Raw genomic sequence first — 26710 nt, 5'->3', positions numbered from 1 at the left:
TATCTCTGTCATAAGTTATGCTAATGGGGTGTACTACCATCTGTGAGCTGAGGACCATCAGTCAGGCGTAGTGTGAAATCCATGTTATGAGAATAACATGTCATCTTTGAGTGATTAATCATATAGGGGCGTTCCGGGGCTTCCTGTGAGCTGATATGGTTGTTGCGGGGACATAAGGCCGTCTAAACCCAAGCCATCACACGACGCCCTCCTCTATCGCGACCTGTACCCCTCCCCCAGCGCAGAACACCGTGGCCTGTCCCTGCCAATCTGCTCAATAAACAAGCCGGGGGCAGGACCCAGACAGAGGATAATGGTTCACCTGGAGGTGACAGGAAAAGAAAACAGAGCTCTTTGCATAGCGAATGCAGATAGAGATAAGCAGGCCGGAGCACTTAAGAATCTTGATAACGGATTACCCAAACATGTCCCAAACTGGACACATATTTCTTTACTCTCTTTGCATGCTGGAGCACGCTTTTGAAGGAGCCATTACTGCGGTTATTGTCCTGATGGAATTGTAACGCCAATTTCAGGAAGCCATCATATTGATGATGTGCTTCTGCAGTCAGAAAAATGCACTAAAAGCAGTTTCACATTTCATCCGGAGGCATTATACTCCTTATGTCTGTTCCGTCAGTGGTTTACAGACCTTGGTATGTACGCATCATTTTATAAGCAGGGTCGCTTAGCATCGTCCCGTCACCGCGAGTCAGCATGCGTTGCCATTTTGAGCCACGGAGGAGGGAAAAGAAGCATATGAGCGTCACCGTGGCCAGACACAATCACAGCGAGCATAATTCATCTCATACATTAGAATGTGATGGGTACTTGCTGTGACTCACACCACAGTTTAGGACCGCGGTGAGGGAGGAGAGCTGGGGGGAGGCGGGGGGGCACGCAGCACTCCAGCCTGTGTTATGCAAGCAATGACAAAGGCTGGCGAGTTCAGGCTGAGCGTCGGGAGCCCCGTGGCCGAATCAGGCCACGAGGTACTAAAAAGCACCGCACGAGTCCCGATGAGCAGAACGAGAAGGCCCGACCTGAGAAGAACGATTTTTTGGGGCTGGTACAGTTAAAGCCCAGTGCTAAATGGGTAACGGTTCTGGTTGGAATGCTAATAATCATTCCATTCCCCTGCTGGATGGAGACATCAAAGGCAAATGGAGCTCCCTCCTTCTGGCTACACAGGCCTTCATGAGATCATCACAATCACATGGCTCAGCGTGCATGTGTCAGTGGGTGTGTGAGAAGGTGAAGAATCGTGTGTGTGTGTGTGTATGTGTGTGGAGAGAGTGGGGGTGGGGGGGGGGGGTGAGATAGACAACATGATGTTTACATTAGGTCTACTCTCTTGAGGTCGTGCCAGCATCCAGCCGTGCTGTGACACACATCACACAAGCAACCTGCTAAAATTCATAATTAGCCTCTATTCACACAGGCCTCATTTAGCATGCCATTATCAGAGATCATTGTTATTTCCCTCTTTGTATGTATGAAATCCCACAGAGACCAACATGTCTAACGTAGATAACAGTGCTATTTTGGTTAACCCCATTGTGTAGATAATACTGAACACATACAGCCCAGAGAGAATTCCCATCAGTGATTTCTAAGGATTTAATGGAGCATCGGGGCATGAGAACGTTTTTTAGACTTTTTCCGTCTCCCCTAAGTAATGCAAGGAATATAATTAACTATATAATAACTATTTTTGGGTAGCGAAAAAATCTCACAGAGGGCTTAATTGCACTTAATTCCACCCTTCTCGCTGCAAGCAGGGACACATCTCCTCCCGATATACATCTGTTTTTCTGGGACCATCAATCTTGACTTAATAGGATACAGAAGCCTTTTTCCAAAGAAATACCTTAAAATTCCTCAAAACCATGTTGGGCCAGGAGAAAGAAAGCGCTTTGTGGTGAACCGACCAAACTATTCCTCCATAAAGTAAAGAATTTGTTGAGTCTTCACCGACTGGCGGGAGCACCGTCTCCAGAACTGTGCAAAGCTAAACCCGGCTCAGGTGCGTGAGGCCAAGATGATGGATCATCCTGTTGTGGAGCTGCCCCTCTGCAGAGCCCCGAGAAGACAGCTGGGAGATAAGGCAGGCCCTCTGTGAGAGCACATCTCCTCTTCACATCTATCCTCGCGACAAGCGGGAGGTCTTCACATGCCAAACCACAGATGTGGTGTAGAGGGAGGGCCGGGGTTAGAACAGAAAGGACCGTTTTTTCAGGTTCAGCCACCACCGTCGAGTGATAAAGACTCTGGAAGATAAAGCCCCTCTTGGTGGTGTGCAGATAAAAGACAAAAAGCTTAGAGCTTTGTTTCGGGAGGAAAAGAAACATTTTCAGCTAGATAGACGGATAATGCTAAGCCCTCTCTGGTTATAATTGCCTTCTCTCTTTTTAGCGCAGCCAAAATAGCAGCAAGCTGCAAAGGAATGCGCAGATAATAAAGCGGCATGGACGTGTCGTGGTCTTTATTAGCAGGAGAAAGAGCGAGTCTTAGCCTTTAACAGTGGATTGACCTTGTATCTGCTGGTAACTTGGCAGGAATGGCATTGCCGGAAGTCATCTAAGAATGAAAGGCTTTGCTCTCAACAAAAAAAGGCACTCGCCACAATTAGAATTCCTCTGGAGTTAATAAGCACAGCTGCCGGTCACAATCAACCCGAAAATGTTTTCCTGCAAAGTACGACAATAAATGACACAAAACATCTCCCGTTCCATTGTTGACACTCTCAAAACTCCATTTTTTTTTGTTTTGCACGCTGCGTTGATGCGGGGCAATCTGTTACACCTTAACGCCCATAATCAGTTGAGGAATGACCTGGATCAATCAACCGGGCTGCGTCTTTGAAGATTCTCAGAACTGCGAAGGGGTGATTTGCCACCAGATAACAATAATGAAAACATAACAGCAGAGTAAATTGCCTCTTGTGTTCTCTGTACGTGGCACAGATGAATACTGAGAGTCCACTGCCGCAGACGGACGCCAATCAGGAGGACAGGATGCCTGCTTACCGAGCACGGCTTGGATTTGGAGACGCAAGTTGGTGACCTACGATGTCAATCAGGGATTTTTTTTTTTGTTCGATGTCTGCGCGCTGAGGGCCTCTCCATGTCGCTGATACAGATTGGGAACCTGCAATGCTGGGCAACGACGGCTGGAAGGTTCGCAATCTTAACGTGGATCTCACAGGATGAGGGCCACTCCAGGTGGCACGATTAGAGGTGAATACGTCTTGAGCAGGCTCTGGGTGCACTCTAATGCCATGTGCACGCAGTATCACCTCTGCTGCGTAACCGCTGTTTGGCCTCAGATTACTCATATTTTATGCCTAGAACTTTTTAAAGGTTAAAAACACGCACAGTCAGACATGTCAATGTCTTGCGTGTCAAAATGTATTTTGGAGTTTAATGATTACAAGGATCTAAAAATACAGGACAAATGCAGAGGCACTGTAGAAAACGTTGTGCATGTGTTTGACTAGCATCATTAAAGAAAGCTATGCTGAACTCCTGATAACAGTAATTCTGGGAGAGACTCACATGACATAAGAACATGTCACAGATCTGATTACAGGTCGCATGAACTGTAACGAGCCGCCTGTGCAAAGATCCATGAGACAGTGACACATTCAAAGTGACAAATGGATAAACAGACAGAGTTGAAGCGGTGACCTTATTTCACTATGCCAGCATTTCCTCCAAAATTCCCCTTTAGAAAAACAATTAACATTCCATGTCTAACTGGGTGCATTTTCAGCCCAGAATGATTATTTCAATCATGTCACTGTAAAAGTCAAATTTCTGGCAACAGTCGGATTGGGCAGTCGCTTCCTACCGGAGCGCCCAACCCATTATTCCCAAACCACGGTTGGCTGCCTCATATTTCCTCCCCTGCTTTGATGATAATGTTCTTCGGCAGGCCACTACATTAATGACCATCTCCCAGTGTGGTACGGTGCAAGGCGGCACCGCGCTCTAATGTTTTGGTCTCACATCGGCCACATTTAACACGGACACTCCGAGCGAAATACACACTCAAGTATGCGATGATGCCGCAGAAGGATGCAGATGCGCCGCGTGAGATCTGATGAGTGCAACTTTAATTGCTTTAATACCGTGGGAACAGGCAATGAGATGATAAAAAAAAGGCAACCCAAAAGGTGTTTACTCACCTCCTCCTCCTCCCAGAAGACTCGAGTTTGCTGAAAACAGAGAAAAAAAGGACTCAGTAAACTTAAGTAAGCAAATATGGAGCATTCTAAAGAGTCAGCAATATTTGGACAATCAAGGTTGGATTGTTTAACTACTCCTGTGTTGTTGTTTTTCCAGATGTGCAACATTTCGATCCAAGCGTTTCGATAAATGATCAAATGAACATACTGTAGGTACGACCGACAGATTTCCTGAGATTGACAACGGAATAGAAATATTCATGAAACCTCCGTTGTATTCTCACAGCACTCAAAGGAACCACAGTTAGTATGAAGTGTCAAGAGGAGCCTTGAATGAATACCATACACTTTTTTCATTTTTTACACCAAACCTGTTATCACACGTACCTGGAAATACAAGATTTCTCATTTTAACGGCTGCATGCGACAAAAGACACCCAAAAGTAACAAGAATCTTGTCCAATAATTTGTTTATCTCATCTCCAACAGAGAGAAGGGATCATTCTTTTGTCCCAGTGTTTTTCTTTGAACACTAAATTTGGCCACAAAAAGTGTGGAAACATGACAGAGTTCATGCTCAATAAAAGCAATGTGGTTAATTAAACGGTTAATTGACAGTGCCCTGACATTCTGATGACGCTCAACAAGAAAAAAGAAAATATCGAAATGTTTTTATTTATAGGGTTTGTTTTTTTATACTTGTTGCGCAAATTGATGGACATACGTTGACGGCAGCGCTTGACTTTAGAGATTCTCACGCGACATATAGAACATCCTCACAGCGAAGCTGCTGTTCTGTTGTCTGCATAAAGGCAGTTTAGCCCCACCGGTATCGCTCCCCCCTGTGTCGTCAACGTGAATCTCCAACGTTAACGGCGGTTCACTGGTTCAAAAGAAAGTAACGTCAGCTATTTCTGTGGAGATTGCACCATTAAAACCTGTCAGTTTAAGACATCCGCTTCACGTGAGAGGAGAAAGATTTGAGGGGAATTAAAGTACATCTGTTAATTTGGGTGTTACTGAAAGTAGGAAGCCTATGCGTTTGAAGTGCAGTTCATGCAGCGGGCATCGCGAGAATCAAACACGGCAACGTGCCTTTAATGATCTTCAGATGCAGCTACAGCATTCGCCATCATGAGCAGTGAACACCACCCCATTAAAAGCATATCATTTCTGTCAAAGCAACCTATGATAAACAACCGTTATAAGGGAGCGCTCCACAGTGACAACCTCACTGTCTTTTTACTCTTTTTTTGCCTGATTACATGTATAAAGGGGACTTCTGGAGTTCACTCAGCTTCCACACCTTTCTGTGGCACCATTATGGCTTGGCATTGTTCTCGTTTGAGCACCACACATACGAGTAGGCACAAGGACAAAGAAAGCTCTCCCACTGCAGAATGTGTTCCATCAAAGGGCTTTTGTTACGCGTGTGTGCGTGCATACAGTATGAACACACACACACACACAAGAGCAACTCAAACAGGGATGTACCAACAATCAACTGTCATGTTTACAATAGCACCTCTCCAGGTTTTTATGTGCTTTCCCAGCTTTTGAATCCATCAACTATCAACAACAAGCACGCAACTCAAACATTTGTTTCCATGAACACAACCGTTTCTGTTCATATTCCAAAAAATGAAAAAAGGATAGCCTTCATCACCAGATGTATAATTGCAAATGCTTAGAAGCAATATGACGTATATGCTTAGCTTTTTCTTATCGTCATTGTTGTTGCTCATCTATTATCAGCACAATGGAAAGAAAAGTTCCGGTTTCCAGTTCCAGCAAGAGTATGCTCTTCTTCAGCAAAGTCTACCATCATTGTCTCGTCTCCTGAGGAGTCTTCCTATTCCTGAGCTATTAAAACACTGGGGCTTAATTACCTGACATTATGGAAATGCATACCTGAGGGGGGCGCTTCATTTACTCCACACCTAATCAGAGATTGAAGATGTGGTTGCTAATCAGTCTGACATAACTCTGGTGTGTGTGTGTGTTTATGCATGAGTGTGTATGCTGGTGTAGTTGTGGCAGTGAACGGGGTACTCGGGGCCTTGAGATATTTTATGCTTTCCAACAACATGGGACCTGGTGTGATCACGGCAACAGCCCACTGGGAGATGAAGAGCGTTCGACATCCATCTCGTCGCTGCTGTGGGTTTGATAAATATGGAAGAGGAGCAGAGTAAAAACGCTGCTTTATGCCTTTTCATTTCCGCTCTCCCTGCATCCTCTCTCTTAACGATCAGAGTGTCATGAAACGTGTCTCGGCAGTTTATCTTACAGCACACTGTGCTGCTTAAGCACACGCAAATATCTGTAACCTACAGCGGCAGTGAGCTCAGCCCACTGCAATGCATATCAAGGGAGGCATTAAAATCCCCAAAAAGGACGGGGACTCGCTTTGACGATCCGTCTTTGAGCTTAAGACAAGTAAGGAGCTGGCAGGGAGGCCAACTTGCAGCAGCAGCAGCAACACGCTCTGCAGCAAAGCCTGTTAGCCTTGGCCTTGCGCAATGAGACTCGCCTGAGAAGTGCGTCAATTATCCTGAGTGAAAATCAAAACAGAAATCCATATTCGGCCACATCCAGCCCATATTGCATATTTTATAGAGTGTGTATTAATTATAAACTACCTCAGCTGGAGCCTGCCATGGGCTTAGGTCTGGCTATCTTGTGGTGGATCAACACATTTCTTCCTTTAGGCCGGCAGTATAATTAGTATTATCAGACGGCCGTTATTGGTTCCCTCTACAGCAGCGGAGTGCGTGCAAGTGGAGTTGTCTTTTTGAGCGTATGTTTAATAGCCTTTTGACTTTGCCTTCCTCTTTCCCATGTTCCACCCCCCCATGAGAATTCCATGAGTCAATTCATCAATTTCTCCTTCAAGGACAGAGCCCACCCAATATCTCCTGCGTTTCCGCACGCCTGTTTCTTGGCCAAAAAGGAAGCACTTGAACACACTGCAAAGACTTTAGCCGACGGCCAACCGGCACAGAAGTGATTCTTCCTGCGTCAGAGGAAAAAACTCTCCATTCCAGCTGGCGGGGGAGGTCTGTCATTCAAAGAGGGAAACCAAAACACAGAGGACTGCGGATGTGCGAGCGGTTGGAAGACATGCCTGTCATAAAGCAGCGTGTCAAACCACTTCAAGCATCATATCAAGTTGGACAAAATACTGCAGTTATCCAGACTATTTATTTCAGAGGGTAAGAAAAGCCCTGAAGACGTGCATAAGCCGAGTTAATGAGAAGAAAAAGTGGAACCAAAGTGGAAGGCCGAGACTTTGTTTTGTTAGTCTGGAGTGCTGCTGTGTGTCGTCCCAGTGGTGACCACAACGTGGGTCATAAATCTCAAGAGGACGGGCTCCCAAGACTGCCTGGAGATGCCGGGTCATTAGGAAGTGCTGGTCCTCGGGATTAGGCCGGCCCATCAAGCATACGCCTCAACTATCACTGTGGGAGGACCCGCTTCCTGTCTGACCTCTGAACTCCTAACCGCTGCGAGGCAGCCTCCTTTGTCCGTCAGCCAATGACAACGCAGCGGAGCTGCTGCTGTGCATGCCGACGGCGGGTACATATTGATAACAGGACGCTAGCCGGAGAGCGCAGGCACAGTTTATGGGTTGTGTCACTGCGTCTGGAGGCCGCAGACACAAACAAGGTGAAAAGGGATGGTAAAACCACCCCACCCCACCCCCCTGGTCTCTGTGTGTCCACATATTTGTAGAGCGTTCATAAAAACGGCTCATGTGCACTTCGGTGCGCGAGTCCCGTGTGTGCACAGGGCAGCGGGGCACGGATCGGGGGTGGTGTGCTCGGTGTTGTCAGCACGGCTCTAGATCACGCGGTGAAATGGGAAGTGCTTTAGTGCACAGCCACAAACCCTGCAGGCCAGTAAACAGATTCACTGTGTACCTTCTGGTCTGCGCCACCTTTACCTAACCCGTTTAATACGCTCCATCATACGCCCTCTCCGTCTCCTCCCGCACGCTTCTCAATAAGCTCACAGGTTAATAGAGTACTCTGCTGCGACTGGGATAAAAAGGTGGGGTACAGAAACTAATAAAAAAGGGTTTTATGGTTCAGGTTGCTTGCTCTGCTGGAGAAGGATGAGTCCCAAAAAATCTTTATGCATTCTTCAAAGAAACCCGAGCGGCCACTGCAATAAAATGCTGTCTGCACAAAGGACTTGAAGTAAGTATATAAATAAACAAATGAGCCGCAAAGGTATGGTGTTTGCCATGTCGTATAGTTCTATAGCGTCAGATCTCAATATCAGTCACAGCCTTCCGAAGGGTGTCCTACCTGTGCACAAAGAATGGATTTATCATTCAAACAAATCCAAACACACCAGCCGCTGCAAACTAGTTCCATAGAACTGCTGTTATTAACAAGGAGTCACATCTTTTTGTTCGCCATTCTCCCGCCGTAATTGAAAATCATATTCACAGCTAATTTGACGGGCATGAATTAGCATCCACAACACAATGAACTGCAACTTGGTCTGAAATAACGAAGGGAATAGTTCAGAGACACGAAAAGACTATCATTTGTAGGCTCGGTTGACACTTAGATGGTCATTACACATTTCCCTGCAGAGTGTCCTGATGATGCTTCACATGTCTGCTGTGAATGGCGATGTTCAAAGAGTCAGTGGAGTGAATTCTTCTTTGAGTGGAACATTGTGCTGCTGCACACAGTCACATTTCCACTCCACCAGCTTTCCTAACAAGCAGTGCTAGCGAGCCTGAACCCCCCCCCCCACACACACACACTATTCAGGCTAGAATTTAATATCTAGAGCAACTCACATGATATCTGTGGAGCTCCGTGTTGCCGAGGCAATTCTAACCTTTAATGACAAGGCCGCTTTTTCTTTTAGTGGCTGCCGAAGTTCACACAAGCAAGCCGGTTGCGGGGTGAGAGAGATGCAACAGTGGCATTTCCTTTTTGTGGCACATCAAAAATGCATGCTTCACCACACACGCTGCCTCGTCTGATGATACTGGTTGGCATTTCTGTTCTTTGGAGCTTCTAGATGTCCCTGAGGAGGCTCACTGAGCCAGACAAACATGTGGTAGAGGTGGCACGATCCTAGCAGCACATTCTCTCACTCACACAACCAGAAAAAGCCTCAAGCTTGGCGTACTTCAGTCAAGATGACGCAACTGTGGCTGCAACAAGTGGAGTACACAAGTCTCTACTCCACACAAGAGCACAATGTTTCGGAGAATATCAAGTCAAAGTATTTACTAAAATGTTAACCACACACCATCCAAGTCTTGTGTTTCATTTGTGTGTGTGTGTGTGTGTGTGTGTGTGTGTGTGTAATGCTACACACATTATAGATACACAACGGAGACATCAATTTAAACAGTGTGATTGGGCGCGTTTTGAATAGCATCGTGAGCGTCGTTTGAACATCTTGCTGCTGTGAAACACAATAGCACGTTAGATTGAATTTAGAGGACGTTGCTAGCTTTATATCTCCTGTCTTCCACTACAGCTTACGCAGTTATTCTGCGTTGTAAAGTTTTAGGAGGGCTTTGTTGCAGAGCTTCAGATCTTGTTTGCCATTCATCGGGTTGTTATGTTTTTAAGGTGCCGGTAAAACATCAAACATCGCATTTCTCATGTGCATTGATGAGTTCAGCACAAAGAAAATGTCCATTAAATTAGGCGATGGGTTAAACTTTAGGCTTCTCTGAACCGTTTTCAGTTTGAGTCTTTTGCTGGAGGTTTCCTCGGTTACCTCGTGACACCGTACATCCCTCAGCCATGTGGACTCATTGTTGCGTGAGGCAGCATCTGACTCGTGACGAGAGACTTGTTTGTGAGGCAAACACACATGAATGGCTCAACTGTTAACAAGAATAACTGGAACAACAACAATGGGAATTTAATTTGTGGTTGGATTTATTTTGAAATACTTAATAACCGGTTACGCATTGGCACTTAAAACTATTTACATTCCTAGCAGCACTTATATATCTTATATGTATGTTGATGGCCGTTTCTGCAGCATCTTTTTATAACTATATCTGTAGTGTTGTGATGTCTGAATGTCTGAATGTGACAACAGGGTGGTGTCGCAGTGATTAATCCCTTTCCTCCGCTGTCTTGTCACCTTCATAACACAGCAACAATACCAGATGCCAAAGCCAGCCCACATGTCTATTGTTATAATTACCTGACCTTCAAATCCACATTAATGAGCCCAGGATGATCCCATTCTCTTTCATCATTTGGCTTCCGAGCCCTCCTTTTATCTAACAAGGTCACCTTTCACAACACTGCTTCTCCTTGAAATACACACCCCCTTCATAAATATACATCCACCTGCATCTGCTCAACCCCGAATCCTGAGAAGGGAGCTCGGAGGAATCACAAGAAAAATAAAGCTGTAGGTGGGCTCAGCAAAGCGCAAGTTTGTAGTTCTCGTGAAGTTGTCGCCAGGGGAAAGTCAATGCCACCAAAGTCGGACACAAAAAAACAACAACACTTCTTTGTACTACGATTGCAGTGTTGCTGAATAATTGTTTTCAACACCAAAGACACAGCCTATTAACATAAACCAGGCAACCTCACTGCAAGGGCTCCGAAGGCTCAATGCAAGGGGGCGGCGCAGAGAGCGGAGTTGATTAGATGAAGTTGTTTCGATCCGTTCCCACTATTTTAATCACAAATGCAATATGGTGGGCAAAACATCAAAAACATGCCTGTGGTTTGTCAGAAAAACACATTCAAATATGCATCTATTGTATTTTGGAAGCGTTTTCCATTGTGTGTGCACGTGTGTTTGTGTGAGTGTTGAGAGCAATGATTAAGATAATTAAGTACAGTTTAGCGCACATGACAAAGTCCAACAAATGCCTTTGTTTACAATCAAAATAAACCAGGAATATTCTTGCATGCACTGATGTCTTGATATTGCACAGCACCTCATTGCTCACATCCCTCAGGCAATATTCCAGAACACTTAACACATGAGACATTTACAGTGTTTACTTTTTTTCTTCACCTGATATTCGCCAACCCTCCGCAAATGTGCCAACTTCGAAGAGGCCTCATCATTTTCTGGTTGAGATGAAACTGTTTATCTGCCAACTTCACAGGCCCCCGTGTCACAAAGGAGCTCTGGCAGGATTTAGGCCAGCAGCTGCATATGATGGATTTATCCAGTCTCAATTTTGGATTCATCACCCTTGCGTTAATGTGGCCTCCTCCTTACTGGCAATCAGGCCCGTTGGTGTATGGTAAAGACCCGCATGGCTCCTCTGGCCCTTCACAGTCAGCTAGGTACTCGCCAGGCAGGCAGACAGTTCCCCCTCGCTATATCCAAAATACCATGGCTGAGACCCCCTCCCCCTAGAAGCGCCAGGGCAGCATAAAATTGGAGATTCTCAGCTAGTGAAGTGTGGTTTCTGAATCAACTGACTTACATATCACAGCTTTCTCTTTGCAGGAAATAGAAAGTGAGTTGCCCTTGACAGTTAGGCCACGACACACACACACACACTCAAATATGACTCTACATAGCTTAAGTGCAGAACATTGCATTAAGGAAGTGCATTGTCTTTTTTTTTTAATACTAAATGTATTTTAACTTCTCTTACTTCCTTAGCAAAATGCACTTAACCGGCACTTAAGAGAATCCATTCCTAGCAGCGTCTATTTGATCACAGCGGCGTAAGTGTTGAGGTGATGTGTGAAGCGAGCCCCGGCTCCTGAAGTACTCCGTTTATGTCACAGAGACTCATTTCCCTCGAGCGCCAACTCAATCATAAGTCCAGAGGAGAAAGGCAATATCATTCATGTTGCAGAGGTAAAAAAGAAGAACAAAGTTATCTCGCTCTCTGCCCTTTGAGCACGGAAGTCGAGGTCGGCCGCGTGTTCCTGAAAAGAGGAGGTTTGTCGGAGTGGCTGTGCTTTGACAGCTTGTATGTACATTTACTGTTCATGAACATTAGTGACTCTGTGCTCTACTGTTACACATGACGATCGTAGCAGAGAACGGGCGGTGGCGGTGGGTGTGGTGGGGTTTTTAGGCAGACATGCCTTTGGCCTGCTTACACATACTGAGTGCTTGTAGAAAGTTGCGCTGCTGAATCAATTGTAACAGAATGAAGACACGTCAGCTCAGACTACTGAAGTAGGTGATGAAAGATGATCCAATTCTTCCTGGATAATAGATGATCTCATGAATAATCAGGCCTGTATTAACATTAATAGATAGTTGTTAGAGTTTCATCGGTATTTATTTTGAGGAAGGTAATTTGTTTCCCGTACTTTGTAATAAAAGAAAAAAAAACACTTTGCACCTCAAAGATAAACCGTGGAAGCTCAACACACCCAATCACAGGCCATCATTTGAAGAGAAAAGAGAAACTGCAGTTCTACAAACTGGTGTTTGAATGAGAGTAGTGGCAATTATTCCCCTGCCCTGTAATCATATTGTGAAAAAATAACTGAACGGACTGGGCGTTCATCTCCCTGTTAGATCATGTTAATACGATCATGCTAACAGCCAACAAGGGTTTCCACATACATAAATACTTCACAGTTCTGGCCATTTGAGAAATGTTGCAATTAGGTTAGATACAGAAAAGTCACAGCTTGCAACAATAATGGCCTTATATTGCTTTTGGTATTCTTTCTTCTGTGGCGCCTATGAATCATACAGCGTATCTATAAACAAGCCCCCCCCCCCCCATCCACCCCCTCACACTTTCATACAGAATACCAACAGATACTTTCCTGCCAACTGGTGTCTGGATCCTGGTATTAAAACAAAAGCAATTGACCAGGTTTCAATTGCTTATTCCATGAGCTTTAAGAAGAAAAAAAGGGAGCTGACATTTTGAGAATCATACAATCAGATAAGCAGTGTTTGCCTCCTGGCAAGAGTCTAAACGGTCATTTGGGAAGACAAACAGCAGAGAAGTTGAATATTGCATCTTTGTATTCGTTTGGTTCCGATAGCCAGTAATGAGCTTTGATACGAAGTTCCTAATGTCAAATGCGTTGATACAATCCATCACTGATCGAATCACGTTCACAGTACTGCACCTCGGGCCGGCAGAATCCATCTCTGCTACATCATCACTTCCTCACACCAACTTTCATCAATTTATATACTCCACTCCAACTCATCCGAGGGTTGATTATAGTTTCCCTTTATCCACATTCTTTAGAACAACTGAAATCATCCAGTACTCGTGTACACATGTTTACAGAACTATGCATTCCCATTGAAAAAACAAGATGGTTTGACTTCATATGAATACATATGTTGCATTTTTCTGAAGAAGATAAACAGCTTGCACCCGTTTTTGTGTGAGAAAGCGTGCATCTCGAGCCTCTTTGAAAAGCCTATGTGGCACCTACAATACTACAACTAGGTGTGGACAACTATTATTTATTCATCCCTTGATTTTATTTCATTTTTATCCCCTTTTCTCTTGGACTGACCATTTCATGTTTCTTGTTCTTTCTGTGCATTGTACACAGCACCTGAAAATCATGTGTATCAACATACAACTGTTAAAATGGACAAAGAAAGTAACTGTCTGAAAAGGCATGTTGTCATGTTGTTGAAAACCAAATAAAGAGTTTAAAAAAAAAGAAAGAAAGCGTGTGTATCTCCCAAGCAGAATCAGAGACATAATCAAGGAAATCAGGCAAAAATAATTGACAGGCGTGTCGCAGACTGAGACTGAAACGGTTATCTTGGGGATACTTATCTAGGGGAATAAATTGACAGTGGCTATATCTCTCTAAATGATATTGCCGTCCTCCTGCTGAACTTTGCAGTACTGCTTAATTGCAGCTGTTAATTGGCTTGCCTCCAAGCCCTTTATTTTATTACTGAACCCCAACACACACGCACACGCGCACACACACACACACACACACACACACACACACACACACACACACACACACAATGTAGCCATCTTGATGTTGCTTATGTGCTAAACCAAGATTTACACAAGATCTTCTCAAACGATGTACTGACGGAGAAAGATTTTCATGAAGCATTGTGTGGAAAATAAATGAACGAGCGTGACAGCAGGACTCTCTGCTAGCTGATAAAAAAAACCTGCGATGGCTACCGGCTCTCCCGCCAGGACGGTTCACGCGAGGGGGCCGGCATCGGCAGATGACAGGAGGTTTTTATTTTTTTTCTCAGGAAGGTGCCACGCGGGACTCCAAAGTCCTTCTCAAACAGCACTAACAGTTCAGGTCTCGTATTGGAGGTGAGCAGCCTGACAATAATATCCAGAGGCGAACCCCGCGGCCCTTCTAGGCAGACCGGTTTTACACAACACTGTCGGCTTTAGTGTTCCTGTGTTAGAGCGGCGACAATGGGAGGCGGGGCGGCAGACAGATAGCTGCTTCACTCCAGCGGCGCCAAAACACCAATCAAACACCGAGTCGCACCGGCACACTATTACCATGTGAGGGGCATGTCACTCCTGGAGATCCAATTCATGTGGCTTTTACGTGCGCTGGAGAAAATTAAGGACTGTGAGGCTGACTGAAGAGGTGAATGTTAAAAGGAGACGAGAACACAGAGAGCAGGCATCCCTGCGCCAATTTTTTAACTCACTACTCTTTGTAATTCCGATTCCTTACACACGAATGACCCCACTTTAACACCCCATTTTAATGGCCTTGATCTCCTGAAGACTCGGATCCTTGCGTAGAATAATATAAATCCACCCTCACACTACACGAACAAAACTCTCCGGCAGCAGCCTGGGAATGAAGAAAAAACTGAATTGTGCCCCAAAAAAAGCAGCGTACACAAAGAAGGATGAAATGAAAAGCTTCAGACAGCTCGCGAAAGGAATTCTGCATAAAATCAAACAAGACGGGATGAAATAAAAGCTGACAGAGGTGAACAAGATTTGTTTGTGATTCAGATCGGGAAGCCAAAAAATGGAGAGTGAGAGAGGGAGAGAGAGACTGGATTAATTCATGTCAGAACTCCATGAGAACAAAATACAATGTGCAAAGTATTTTTCTAAAATGGAAATTTACAAGTTACTCTCCGTTTTTATTGGGTGATGTGTAATATGCCCCAAATGTTAATACACTAAATCAGTCATGCTAGCAGTTACTGCACATTTCTACAAGTTTGCAATATCCAATGTGTTTGAAGAAACAGTTCTTTTTTCAAACAAAGAGTCATCCAGCAGTCCTCAAAACATGAAAGCTGTTGCTGTGGCAACTTAATAAGTTGAGTCCCTACGAAGAAACGAGCTTCATCTAAACAGTACTGTCGGAGGGAAGGCGGACCTTCTGTGTAACCACACACACTGCACAAGTCAACGAGACCTTTCGCTTATCAGGCCTATTCAAGGATACCTTTAGTCAGGCTGTTCCCGGCTGGGGGAAATGCGCACGGCGGTGACCCTGCATCCCAAGGACACAACATTTGAAATGCATTGGCTGCCGAAGCACTGTGATGTATCTTTTTTTCCCCCGGAATTAACCTCATCCAGTCTCTCCTGTCACCGACCAATCAGGGAGCACGAGAGGGGACAGGCCTCGAGTCGGGACAAACAAACACAGAGCACTTCTCACTCCTGTTGTTGACCAGCTCGGGGGGGCGGGGGTTGTATTTGCCACTAGTTTGGTAAATACAATTTCATTTTGTCTGAAAAATAATAAATAAAATCTTTTTGTGAATGGTAAAGAATGCTAATGTCTCTGTGACCTCTATTAGAGGAAGACCTCTATCTGTATTCCAAAGTTCCCTTAACAACGAGGCAGTCCAGCCGGCGAGCAAGAAGGGCTCATGCCAATGTGTCTCCAAACAGTAGACGTGAGTGTATTGATGAGAAGAGGGAGAGAGAGAGAGATGACTAAAAGCATACATGATTAAAATGCGATTCAGTTATGGCGGTGAGATGGATGAATGATCTAAGTGGAATCGGCAGCTGCGCAGGTAGACCGACTCCGACCCAACCGGTGAACATTAGTGGCTTTCCATTTGTCTCGCTGCCTCGTTGCCACCAGTTAAAACATCTGATAAAAAGGGTTACGGTGACAATTTGATCAATTACTGCGCACGGATTTCACATTGTGCAAAAGAAGAATTCGGTTACAAACGGATGGCAGAAAAAACGCGCACGTACTTCGATAAGATTACCGAAAGCAGAGCCCAATTCTCTCAATCTTTTTAATGAAATTCCAAGACCGAGGCATCTCTTTACCGCATAATAATCGTCACACTGCTAAATTCAGATTAGCCGTTAGATTAGCATCTTTGAGCCTTCTCCCTGAATACACTGAGGCAATATGACACTGTCTGCTTTAACGCACCACATGAAAGAAGAGGGACTTTGTGATCATTAATGGAAGTTCTAATTACTGAGGAAACACATTCAAAGAACCAGTGTGCCCTCTCCCAGATTTCACTTATCAAGCTGGACTACCCTCCAAAGCATTTAATTGGCTTATCTCTCCATCTGCTTAAAAAAAAACACAACTACAGACCCATTCAGAGGGACGTAGTTTGTCACCCAGCAAAGTCACAGGCGTTTCTTAATCAGCCATTAGACATTAAATGCAGTTTTTGATTTAAGGACACAATTTATAAAAACAGATAGCAGAGAATCTTTATTAGGTCCCAGAGGATTTAGAGATGGTTTGCAAAATGTATGAGAAAAAGCTTTCAAATGCATTCTATATTTAATTTCCACCACAACGTTTCACTGCAAAATGTATCATGTTCCTAGGCTGCAACCGTAAAGTCGCAGTAACGGTGCATCTCTCAGCTGGTCTGATGTAATAAACCCTTCCTTGATGTGGCAAACGAGCTTCATGTTTGCCACTGCAGGAACTGCATGTTCAATCTTATTCATGGGTAATACAAGGGAAGTGGGTGCCTCCCGCCCGGTGCCGTAGTGTGCGAGAGGGGATGTGGTTTAATCTACACTTCCATCTTTAATGAGATCTGATGCAGGATGAGGAGGCATCGCTAAAACACAATGCAGGCCCACCGAGCAGCACATAGTAGCACAATCGATGCCGTGTGATGAAGTGATATACATCAACCATTAGGACCTTTTTTTTGTGGTTGGCCGTGTCAGTCCCTCGGACAAAGCTGAAAGAGAGAGAAACAGAGATGGAGAGATAGATGGAAAGAGAGCGAGAGGGAGAGAGAGCACTAACCTCAACCAGACCAAAGACTGAAGTGTTGGAAACTCAAGAGCAATGCAAGTAGTGCGGGATTAACCTCTGCAGGCACCCGGTGCTCCGATGAGAAGGATCAGGTCACATTCCCTGCCCTCTGGGCAGCGTTCCCTGTTGGGTTGGCAAGTCTATAAGGTGGGAGTCAGCATGTGTGCGGACTGGAGCCATGTTAAACAGGACACACACACACACACATGGGATTGATTGGGTATCCGGACATGTTATTCATTTATTTATTTATTTTTCTGATCTAAAAAGAGAAAAGAAACATTCTCGCCCCGGTACGGTATGTTCTTGTTACAAAGGCCGACCCTCTCCCAGAAGACTGGGAGGAATGAAAACATACTCGTGTGGCCTGTTCAGGGAGCACCGATATCTGTCGATACCCCTCCCAGCTTTTCCTGCCGCCTCTTTGCTCAAAGAGAGGGAGCATTCATTCTTTCAATTTGGCCCTAATCAAGTTTAAATCGAGTTAACAGCTGTATGTCAATCTTTTCTAGAACTCCGGTTGCAGATATGTAATCTCCAACGATGTCTCCTGGGCATATTTAACTCGTACATAAATACAGGGATTGTCTCCTTCAAATTATAACGTGTCACTGCTGGCCAGACAGCAGGTATTGGTTACACCCGACAGTCTAGACAGGCTGCGTACTAACTTCGAGAAAAGTGATACGTATTTATGCATTTTCCCTTCAAATTGACATTTTGCAACAGAAATATGGAGGGAATTGATTGATCGCAAGGACTTAATACCAATAAGGTTTTCAAAACAAAACAAACCGCCTCTCCTCTTGGCGATATAAGCTGCTAACAGACAAAACTCAGTCCAACAGTTGTCTCTCGCACGCTAATAGCTGGCCCATCTCTGTGCTCCATCGGGAGCCTTATTAAGCAGCAGGCTACATTCACGCTTGCGGCCCAGAGAAGCAGAAAGAGAAGGGAGGGGCCCCGCAGTCTCCCCTGCTCGACTAGTGTAATCTATGATCCCTCCCATCCCAATTAAGAGACGAAATGGCCTCAAAACAGCTGTAAAGGGAGGCCTCGCAGGAGGGCACTAACCGCTGTTAATGTCAGAAGTCTCGTTTAAAGAGCAGCATCTGTTTGGGCTCCTCGCGAGGCCCCCGAGCCGGCTAACGGCAGACGAAGCTCGGCCCATCTGGAGCGTCGCAGCGCTCGGCCCCCAAAACACGCCGCGCTCAAGTCGGGAGACTACTTTAACTTTAAATCTTTATTCGACTTTGAGGGCAGCGAGACTGTTCATTGGGTTACATTTCATCGATTCGCCCGTTAATAGGTCCTCATTGAAATGTACGCGACATACTACGAGCGATACTGAAATTGTGAAAGCTTAAATCTGAAGCCTCACGAGGGGCAAAAGGATCAGTAAACATCAATATCTGTTCAACATCAAAACGTCGAATCAAAGTGCACTTACTCAGCAGCAATAATAAGCACATTTGGATTGAACATGTTTCATTGTCTGACTCCCAATGAAGGCCAATTGAATTAGAATACGACTCTGTGATAAAACACTGCATGGTGTTGAATATGAATCCGTTCCCACATGTAAATAATTGCAGGTGCTGACGTTGTAAAAATGCTAAAAAAAACACCTCGGCTAGACGCACGTTGTGCAGCAGTGACCAAACAGAAAGCCAAAGTCAACTCGGACTGTGCGTCTGTGTGTGTGTGATTCCCAAAGCTGTGTAAATGAACACGGCTATGGATCGGCTCTATTGTTTAACTTCTCAGAGTCGGCGGTCCGTAGCCTCCTTCGGTTCCCTCCTCTGTCGGTCCAACAGAAACAGTCCACCGTTTGCTGCGACTCGAGGGACAGGAAACAGCGGTGCATGCAGCCAGGAAATGGACTGCCAAGTGAGAGAAGAGGAGGTCCAGTGGAAAAACTAAATGACAGTTATTTGTTAAGGGAGACAGCGGAAGGATGTTCACAAATCTGATCAGATAATTCCATAGTTCAGTGGCCTGCAAGAGGAAGTACGTCCCTGCACGTCCATCACTCCAGTCTCAGCCCTGATTACGTCTCGATGAGGTCATTTTCTAATCACGTATCCAGCAACGCTGCCGCTGTGTGCCTTTCTTGGTGGTGATTTTGATATATTAGAAGTCTGCTAATACAGAAGACGTCACGTAAGAGGTATATTCATATGTTTGTCACAATGTTTTCCCTGGAAATTTTATGAAGCTTTCAGCTTTTCTCTTACCGAGAATTAAGAGCAAAAGCTCCATTATTGGCAAAATAGATACATGGTTTCAGAATGATGATTGGAGAACATTTACAGGCAGAAGTCGTCTTTCCTGGAAAAAAATCAAATGTTCCCCTCATGATATTGAGACCTTTGGGCATGTAACTACCAACTGGCTTAACATGTAGTGCTAACAGTTGCTGAGGCGCTCGTGTTTACAACGTCGGGCCCCGCCGCTGCGTCGCAACACACAACCTCAACACATGGTCACGCTACCAAAAGACAAATGACAACAATATTATTGCAGTACATGGATTATGATTATTACATGTTCATTCGGCTAGGATTTTTCTCTAATTAGCACCATTATCTTTAAATCTATAGTAGACTGAAATAAAAACTGACTAAGTGTATTATTATGGCAGAGTTGTAATTGGCTGTAATTGCCACAATAAGCACCGATGTTACAAATCTTATGTTGTGTGTCATCGGTTGCCCTTTATGTAGGTTTGGGCTGCATTCTCTCCATTCAACTTTTTTAACATGATTTTCCTTGGAGGATAGAACTGCAACAAGAATCAATAAAACAAGTTTCAGTTCACCTGAAAATGAATCAATGTCTATCGGCTCCTTAGATGCACAATGAATTACCAAGTCACTTTTGTTCACACTGTGCAGTTTGAGTTTGCCTTACAAGCTAAATTTAACGACAAAAGATTTCTTCACAGGTGCCTGCACTTCAGGTAAGTGGGTAAAGATGATTATCAAATGTATGGGCCATGTTTATCTCCGCTGCACACATGCACCAGCTCATCAAAAGACAAAGGCAGAAAGCAGCTGGCCAGCGTGCACACTCAGCAGCTCTCAGGTAGCTCAGATTAGGGAAGAAATATTGGTAATCAAGATTAACACGTACAAAAACCTCCAATTTCCATATGCTCGGGCCTGATTCATGGCCTATGTGTAAAAACAACAAAGTACAGCAATATGTAGCGTTTAAATCGACCCTGGTAGCTATACAAGAAATAATACCAAGTGAATCATCTTGGAGGTGTAGTTTGGTGCAAAACAAAGGAAAACCGCAGCTGGTCACTATTTAATGGCTGAAATGCACTGCTTAAAATGTACCGTTATTATTATGCGCCATTTTTAATTGCCTGCACTTTATAGTAATCAATAATCACGACATCCCAAAGCTTTCGAATACGTGGGCATGTATTGCATGTAGTGTGCACGAGAAGGGAAATAAGCTCTTCAGCTTGTAGGAATGACACAAAGTGAAAAGAAATTGTATGACGTTCCCTCATAACACCGCGTCCCAGAACCACAACATGACATGTTGCTACTCGCAGGAGGCCAGTGCATTCTGGGTTAAAACGCTGGAATGCTTAAATCAGCAGTTATGTTGAATTAGATTTGCTGTTATTTGTGTACTTATAAAGGTGGACACTTTCCGATGGAAAGCAAAGAGGAGTCGTGCCACTTTGATGGACGGTTTGCAACATCGCGAGATGCCTTCTGCTCATCATACCTCATCTAAATTAAAAGACATGCGTACAAGCCAAGAGTATCGCCACGCGTCATCATTCAAGTGCTACGTGAGTGTACTTGTCAGAATAAGCTCAATGTATCTCAATCTCAACCGTAGCGTGGTTGTTCTTTTCACGTCCTGTCGATAATATAGAAACACAGTATTGGTGGTTACTCCCACTAAGAAAACCTCCACAAAAACTGTCCACAGTAGCTTTCTGGAGGAGACATTTGTACAACTTTGTTGGACTAGCAAAAGTGTTGTTGTTAGCAGTACTTCTATGTGCAGATGGTTCTATTTAGATGGAAGTGATACCACGGAGCCAGTGATAAACATATCGGCTCTTGGGTAAACAGTTGAAGTTTCCTGTTGCTTCCAGATGAATGGCTCGGATGGATGTAGGATGTGATGAGGCAAAACAACACAAAACAGCAAACATGTTGAGTTCAAAAAAATATACATGAAATGAAAAGCTTGAATGTCATATAGTACTGTATGTAAACTGAATTACGACACATAAACCTTACAACAACACATCAGACTACACACTACCTCAATGGCTTCTCATAATGAAATGGTATGAAATTAAAATGTCATTCTTCTTGATTGCTGAATAATTTCCTGTCTATGGATAATACCCTCGATAGCACACACACTTTTTATTTTAATTCCAACTTTTCAAAACGACTAGCTAACTACTAAATAACTCCTTTTATTACTATTTAGATTGTTTGAGTGGCTAACAGCTTTTCAGTCACCCACTCGCATACTCGGCGTTTGTGTTCTCAATGATTACATTACATAAAAATGCTTGAGGCCAGATTGTGAATTAGTACAGCGGGACATTTGTTCCTCCTCCGATATGAGCGGGCTATTTAAAGCTTAGCTCACTGTAAGCGCACCGCCTTCCCATTCAATGAAATATGTGAAAAAGGACATAAACACTACAGGTGCTGCTAACTACAGAACACAAATCAAGGCTTTTAGCACCAGTGAAGACGGTTATGGAAAATGCAGGAAACCAGCCCTCCCCACAAACTTCACTAAAATGCAGAGGAAAGAGGAACAGACCAAAGACATAATGTCAACCATTAACAAATGAGTAGCTGCTTTGCTACGTCAAACTAAAAGGTGTCTGCTAACCACTCTCAGCTAAACTATTCAGGGTATCACTTTGCAAAGTGCCTAAATCTGATAACTGAATTCAGGAGAAGCAGCTGTGAACTCGGAGGAGCGATTGTGTCTTCTGTGCTGCACTTTTCATTTCCACTATCGTTCCGATCGCAGCCTGCTCCCTAATGACCCCCCACCCTCAATAGAGGCGGAAAAGGTATTCCAAGAACACTCCTTGGTGCAGGATGTGAACGTGAATGTGTAGATTCTGGGTGACTTAATCTCACACTAAACACACAAGTGTATACGGACAGCATGCCTGGCTGCAGCTCTAATCATCCAGAAATAACATCTATGTGTTGCTGTTAAATCCAATTCCTGTTTAGCATTAACGCCTTCTGAGAGCTCCTGCCGTTATGCTCTAAAGAACATTACAGCCATGCGGACAAATCCACAACAGGCCACAACCGTGTGAAGGAGTTTGTTTTTTCCGATTCAAATATTGCATTCAATTTTTTCCATCAGTCTAAATGGAAATGATCATTTTCATGCTACCCGACACACCGCCAGTAATTGTATTTTCCTTGAAAGACCTAAATACTCTGCACGAAGAGAGCAACACGTGATCACATTGTCTCAAACAGTATAACTTCAAGATTGAAGTTCTTTTTGCGTTCATGTTTTTATAACTCAACTTGGTCAAAGCTACAAAAAGCATTCGACAATAAGTTCCCGTATTCGGCATCATGCATTTTCTCTGAATAGACTTTTTTATAGCGTGAAACAGAAAAACAGCGGCGAATGGAGTTTCTACATGCAAAACGGATGAGACATAGATACAAAGGTTTTCATTCCTTCGTAATAAGGGTCTGTACTGTAGATGAAGGGAATTGTGTGGGATGCATGCATGGCCTGTCTCATTACCATGTTACCATGTGCTCAAGAGGATTAAAAACTCCTTAGGATGCTGGTATTTAGAGTTTTACAGTCCAACAGCCAGCACTTAATGCTATTGGAAATGGTGACCGTTCCTAAAAAGAGCAACAGGGACTTTATAAGGGACTAAAGACTGGGCAGGACTGAGCCTCAGCTAATGATGCTAAGCAAGCGCAACTTTCCACTGGAATAAAAGACGGCCTGACGGCTGACTGAGCGAAAGGTAGTCTCGGAGAAGAGGGATTAGACCGTTGATTCAGGGAAATTCAACTTTGTGAGCTGAAGTGAAAGGTCCTCCATGGCAGCTCCAACCCTGCTTTGTCTTTGGAGACAATGAGCTTAGCTACTCTGGGCAACAGCTCTCTCTGGTTCTGATCACACCGCATCACTAATGCACTACCATTGCAAAGAAGACGGCAATTTACTGATTGCCATCAATTTCAGTTGCTCAGACGGCGCCTTGAGTTGTCCATTTTGCAGGGATTATACGATGTGATCGGTGCGGGGGTCTCCACGCGCCGCTCCAGACTGCTCCCGATCCGTGCAGATGAAGAAGGGCAACCGGTGAGATAAAGCACGCAGGGAAATAAATGAATGCGGCGGAGGACATTTTGTGTGGGGAATGAAGAGATATTGCAACACATTCCAACAGCTTCGGGCTGCTGATTTAAATGAAACGGACGGCTTAAACGCTCTTTCTGGAATGGAACCTCATGCAAATCTTCAAGCTGACCTCTGACCTGAAGACAATTGCGGGGCATTTCTTATAGAGCGCTCCCAGAGATCCTCCCCTGGACTCCAATTAAGGGGGCTTCACATTACTATACACAACAGGCTAATATGGGCCAAAGCATCTTAAGCTGCACTGCATGTGCTGCAGAGCCTGCTGGTGAGCCTTCTGGAAGTGGCCTCATATGAAACACTTCACTGTTACCTTGACAGATAAAAGGAATACCAACGGTCGTAGAAGAAAGGCAGAGCGTTGTTTGTTAAAAGCTTGGTTGTTGGCGTGCACGCAAAACAGCACATTCCACTTTGAAAATGTAAGCTGGGGTGCCAATAACGGGATGTGTATTTGCTAGTGGGCGAGGGATTTCCAGAGAGAGTGTTATCTAAACTGACCACTTTTCCACGCGAGGTGTAACACTTAGCAGGTGCTGTGTATTGTAATGAAAAGGAGGCAGCAGTTAGAATAGAATGCAGCCTGTTCTTCGCAAAATCCGAAGGCAGAGTGTGAAACATGCTTTATAGTGTATGCACATGCAGTAAAGCAGTACTACTACTGTCACCTGCAAATTAGAGTTGTTGCCTTGTGAGGAATTGAGGGTGGAAAAAAAAGAGATTAGCCGCTGCTACTATACAGTCACGTAAAGCTATTAGCTGAATAGTATCACCAGCACGTTGCCCTTTATATTCAACTTTGGCACCATGAGCGCTTCTTCTGCACGGCATAACTGGGTGTTACATGCCTGATTGGAATTACCATCTTTGTCCGAGAAGTATAAATTCAAATCCATTTAAAGAAGGAATTAGCATATTAGGCCAGTAGGCTTGACGCTGTACCAGCGGTAGTGGAGTTGCTGGTTGCATGCACCTCCTTACAGTAAATAACCGAAACACATCATTTCGAAAGGTCACAGGCGCTCCATCCGTCTTTAAAAGGCCGCTTCCTCTGTAGCTGAGAAGATGTGGCGAGAGGCCCCGCAAACGGGAGGGACCAACGTGACAAGTGACAGCGCGGCGACACACAGCAAGAAATGCATAAAGATTTCACTTAAAGCTTGCCAGAGCACTTATCACCTGTCCCTTTGACCGAGCATCTGCTCGCCAATCCTTTTGAGTGCTCGGGCAGGTTGTCTTTTTCTCCACCCCACATCTCATCAGGGATGCATTGAAATTCAATCCCTTGCATGGAATCAATGGGTTTGAAGAGAATTACCTGAGCGGATTAGAGCTGGAGGCAGCTGGAGAGAGCTAGCGTCTGATCATTCCATCTTCTCCCGCTCCGTTTGTTTTCCCCACACTTTAGCTAAATTAGTAATTACAGTCACATAGCCAATCTCACCATGGCCACCGCAAAGCCAAAGACACACCTGCAGAAGCGCCACAAACAAACAGTTTAGCAGCGCACAAACTACGACAAGCTAATGAGAAAAACTGTCTCCGGCAATTTCCATGTGAAACCTGGTGGAATTAAAGCAGACGAGCAAAACAATCAAATGGGAAAGAATTTGAAAGATTGCTCAACGCTAAATGGATCATCAGCATAGTTAGGCAGCACGTCTGAGCGCACATCATGCAAAGGTCATCGCACCGTCACGTGTGAGGCTTGGGTTTGTGTCTTAACATTGTTTGAATAATAAAGTTATAAATAACTGACTGAAAAATCTCAAACTGATGTCTTGAGTTTGCTTTTTTGTCGACCGAGAAGATCTGCACGGATACTGAGATGTGGTGCAACATCAACCCCAACGGCAATTTTGTATATTTATGTCCATCTATTTACAAAGTTAAGAAAGCATTGCTTAAGTCAAGTCTGATGCCGCCTGACACCTAAAAGAAGCCTCATCTATAATTTAACCTAAACATTGTAGGATGAATGATGACTAACTGGCCACAGAATGGATCCAAGTCCACGCGAACGTTAACCCACTTAGATATTTTTAGACATGGAAATTTCAACATAGATGGGTGTTTAGTGCTGCAGAGCTTCCATTATGTTTGTCATCTACCACACGAGAGGGAACTCTAAAGGTCTTTCTGATCTAACCCATAATGTATTCATTTGGATATTTAAACAGTGTATGGCTCTGGCTGAATATCTACATTTGCTAACATAGTTTAGGTAAAAACCTCGAGTCGGCACAAACAGCAGTTGGAAATGTAGGGGAATTTGCATAACGATTAATGTGAGGGGGGAAAAAACTAATCAAAACACATTTTAAACATTCCCTTGATGCCAAAAGAACTTCTCTTCCAAAACTTAAAATTGGCTCATTTGCAGCTTTTCATGGTTTATTAAACTGATGGTTTAATGGCTTATTTCTAAATGATAACAAATGAGATCTTTATTACAGGGCTGTAGCAAAAAGGCAAAAAGGCCCTTTTAATATCACTCTTACTATGTGCTTTTAACTGTGTGACACGCTACAGCCTCTTCATTAACGGGACTGCGTTCAACACCGGCTTGAACTGTGTTGAAGAGGAAGCTCTTTGCAAGTGGCTCGGCTGGCATGACTTCTACTGAAACAAGATTCAAGGTCTTTAAACACGGAGCAAACACGTACTGTAAAATGTCCAACCCTTACAGAGTGAAGTGCATGTCTCAAAAGGGCATTAAGCTCAAAAATGTACTGCTTACACATGGTCGAGAGTGTGCATGGCCGTACAATTTGTCCACGTTGGTTTGCTGACCAAAAGAAAGAGTATGATCACACAAACCTCACTAAGGACTGAACACGTACCCTGTGCACAGTGGTGCGCTAAATTCATACTGTGATAGGTGTCATAATCCATAAGG

The 26710-nt window shown here is 44.3% G+C and overlaps 1 protein-coding gene across 2 annotated transcripts in view; it reads right to left on the bottom strand.

Annotated features, from left to right (window-relative positions):
- The window catches only part of macrod2 (mono-ADP ribosylhydrolase 2), a 345335-nt gene that overhangs the window by 239187 nt on the left and 79438 nt on the right, over positions 1–26710 (bottom strand). For both annotated transcript variants that reach the window (XM_040179258.2, XM_040179259.2), the window contains exon 4: positions 4190–4219. In XM_040179258.2, coding sequence (XP_040035192.1) covers positions 4190–4219 — 30 coding nt within the window. The remainder of the gene's footprint in view (positions 1–4189; positions 4220–26710) is intronic.

The sequence above is a fragment of the Gasterosteus aculeatus genome, chromosome 6, assembly GCF_964276395.1.
Source record: "Gasterosteus aculeatus chromosome 6, fGasAcu3.hap1.1, whole genome shotgun sequence".
NCBI classification, from domain to species: Eukaryota; Metazoa; Chordata; class Actinopteri; order Perciformes; family Gasterosteidae; genus Gasterosteus; species Gasterosteus aculeatus.
This window is presented reverse-complemented; position numbering and strand designations above follow the sequence as displayed.